Raw genomic sequence first — 2,500 nt, 5'->3', positions numbered from 1 at the left:
ACCATCACTACCACACAACTACCACCGCAACAACAATAAACAACAATAACTACTCTTAGTACCCCTGTGTGTGTGCCTCTGTCTAACTACCTATCTATCTCCCTCTCCACACTGAAGCACTACCCTCCCTCCCTCCCTCCCTCCCTCCTTCCCTCTTTCCATCTATCTGCCAATCTGTCTATCTATATAAAGCCCCCTCCCTTTCCCTCCCCAGGCTCCCTCGTGGCGGTCCCCCTTCTGAGTGGCCACCTCGGGGTTCCTGACATCGTGCTGGCATTAGTAGGAGCCATATCAGGCATTCTAGAATATGTTATCTACGGCTTTGTCTCCCAGGCCAGACCCTTTCTTCTCTGGATTGGTAAGTGTGTGTGTGTGTGTGTGTGTGTGTGTGTGTGTGTGTGTGTGTGTGTGTGTGTGTGTTTGGGGGAGGGTGTTTGATTATATTTTCTACTGTTTGTTACTTTTTTTCTGTTACTTCTTCTTTTTCTTCTTCTTCTTCTTCTTCTTCTTCTTCTTCTTCTTCTTTTTTCTCCTTCCTCTACTTTTTGCACTGGGTCAATCCTGCTTTTCTTTTTTTCTCTCTCTCTTTCTTTCTTCTTTATGATTATGTATGCCTCCTTCTACTACTACTACTACTACTACTACTACTACTACTACTACTACTACTACTACTACTACTACTACTGCCACCTCTCCTTCATCCACCGATTCAATCTTGTGTTTTTTTTTTTTTTTTGGTTTTCTTTCTCTTTTTTTTTGTTTTCTTCTTCTTTATCCTTTTCTTCCTCTCCCTCCTCATCTTCTTCTTCCTCCTCTTCTAATTCCTCTCTTTTTAATTATTGAGTATAGTTATCTTTGTTTTGTTACCCTACTCCTCTCTGACCTAACCCTTCCCTCCCTCAGGCCCTCTGGGCGCGCTGCTCCTCAACTCCTGCACCATTGCTCAGCGCTCCATGATGACCAAATTTTGTGTCCAATGACGAAATAGGTGAGTCAGCTTAACCTAACCTGACCTGAAGAATTAACTGCCAATTTGACCTAACCTAACCTAATCCAATCAAGTTCCTCTGACCTAACCTAACTTATCCTGAATTGACCTGACCTAGTTCATTTAGCCTTATTAAATCTAACCTCATCTAATTTAACCAAAGTTCATCTAATTTTACCTCATCTAATTTAACCTAATCCAGTATTATCTAACCTTATCTAATCTAGTTGAATCTAACTTGACCTGACATAAAGAAACTTACTCTAACCGAACCTGACCTACATCCAACCTAACCTAACCTAACCGAATCTGACCTAACCTAACCTAACCTAACCTAACCTAACCCAACCTAACCTAACCTAACCCAACCTAACCCAACCCAACCTAACCCAACCTAACCTAACCTAACCTAACCCAACCTAACCTAACAGATAACCAACTCCACAAATACTCCCTCAATCATATTCCACACTCACCAACAAAAAAAGATCAAATAAAAAGAATAAATAAAACAAAAAAAGTGCACAAATTCAAACTTCTAAGCATCCCCTTCGTCGCCTTCTTCAGGTAAAGTGTCCGCAGTACTGGGGGCCCCTGGACGGGATGATGCCCATGGTGAACTCCGCCCTGTACACCGCCGTTTACCACGCCTCCGTCAGTCTCTTCCCCTCGGCTCACTTCTTCCTGGGCGCCGCAGCAAGTGCCCTCATGCTCGTCTTCTTCTGGTGAGTAAGGAGTCTGCTGGTGGTCTTGAGTCATGGGTCAGGAGTGATGGAGGGCAGTCTTGGTGATTCCTTCGAGTGACTTTTTGAGTGAGTGGGCTTTTGAGTGATGAGTGACGAGTGGCGAGTCAGTTTTGGAGGTTCCATTGAGTGATTCTCGAGGTCAGTTTTGGAGAGTTACGAGTCATGAATGATGGGGTGAGTCTTGGTGGTTCTACTGAGTGATTCTCGAGTCAGTTTTGATGATCCTCTTGAGTCACAAGTTAATCTTCTGAGACGGTCTTGGTGTTTCTCTAGTGATTCTTAAGTCAGTTTTAATAATGATCCTCTTGAGTGATGAATCAGTCCATCCTCTTAATTCTGAGCCTTTTTGATGAGTAAACCTCCTTAAATTGTTACCGGATCCTCTTGACGTGGAATCAGCCACGTTAAGATGGACAAAATGGTAATTCTCACCTGTCTTGTGGCGTCTCTAAGCTCAAGTTCTTGCTCTAATATATCTGTCATTTTACGCGGATTTCCTTTAGTGTATCGATGCAGTACTCAGCAGTTTGGTAAGCTTCTGATCCTCCAGACAGGTAAACTCTCAGGTGTCAACAAGCCCCTTCTCATTACCACATAGAAAACAAACACTCGCGAACTTGTTAGGGTGTTCCTTCTCTATTCTTCCTTGGGCTGCTTCCATCAGGGCTCGTCACAGCAGGTCACCCTTCTCCAACGCGATCGTTCTTCTGGCTCTTCCTCAGTCCACAGATCTTCTTTTAGGTATTCTTCTTCTCTCTCTCTCTCT

The 2,500-nt window shown here is 43.7% G+C and overlaps 2 protein-coding genes and 1 long non-coding RNA gene across 3 annotated transcripts in view; 2 read left to right on the top strand and 1 right to left on the bottom strand.

Annotated features, from left to right (window-relative positions):
• The window catches only part of LOC135093445 (uncharacterized), a 3,128-nt gene extending 2,148 nt beyond the window's left edge, over nucleotides 1–980 (top strand). Inside the window, exons 3-4 of the mRNA XM_063992724.1 lie at nucleotides 215–382; nucleotides 904–980. Of these exons, the coding sequence (XP_063848794.1) occupies nucleotides 215–382; nucleotides 904–980 (245 nt within the window). The remainder of the gene's footprint in view (nucleotides 1–214; nucleotides 383–903) is intronic.
• Nucleotides 1–2,500, bottom strand: part of LOC135093764 (uncharacterized) — a 27,126-nt gene that overhangs the window by 17,191 nt on the left and 7,435 nt on the right. The gene's annotated exons all lie outside the window — the stretch shown is intronic.
• LOC135093424 (uncharacterized) overlaps nucleotides 883–2,500 on the top strand; it is a 2,679-nt gene continuing 1,061 nt past the window's right edge. Inside the window, exons 1-2 of the mRNA XM_063992700.1 lie at nucleotides 883–988; nucleotides 1,556–1,713. Coding sequence (XP_063848770.1) covers nucleotides 1,592–1,713 — 122 coding nt within the window. The 5' untranslated portion in view covers nucleotides 883–988; nucleotides 1,556–1,591. The remainder of the gene's footprint in view (nucleotides 989–1,555; nucleotides 1,714–2,500) is intronic.

Source organism: Scylla paramamosain, chromosome 43, assembly GCF_035594125.1.
Source record: "Scylla paramamosain isolate STU-SP2022 chromosome 43, ASM3559412v1, whole genome shotgun sequence".
NCBI classification, from domain to species: domain Eukaryota; kingdom Metazoa; phylum Arthropoda; class Malacostraca; order Decapoda; family Portunidae; genus Scylla; species Scylla paramamosain.
The sequence above is the reverse complement of the archived record's forward strand: the minus strand, read 5'-3'. Positions and strand labels throughout refer to the sequence as shown.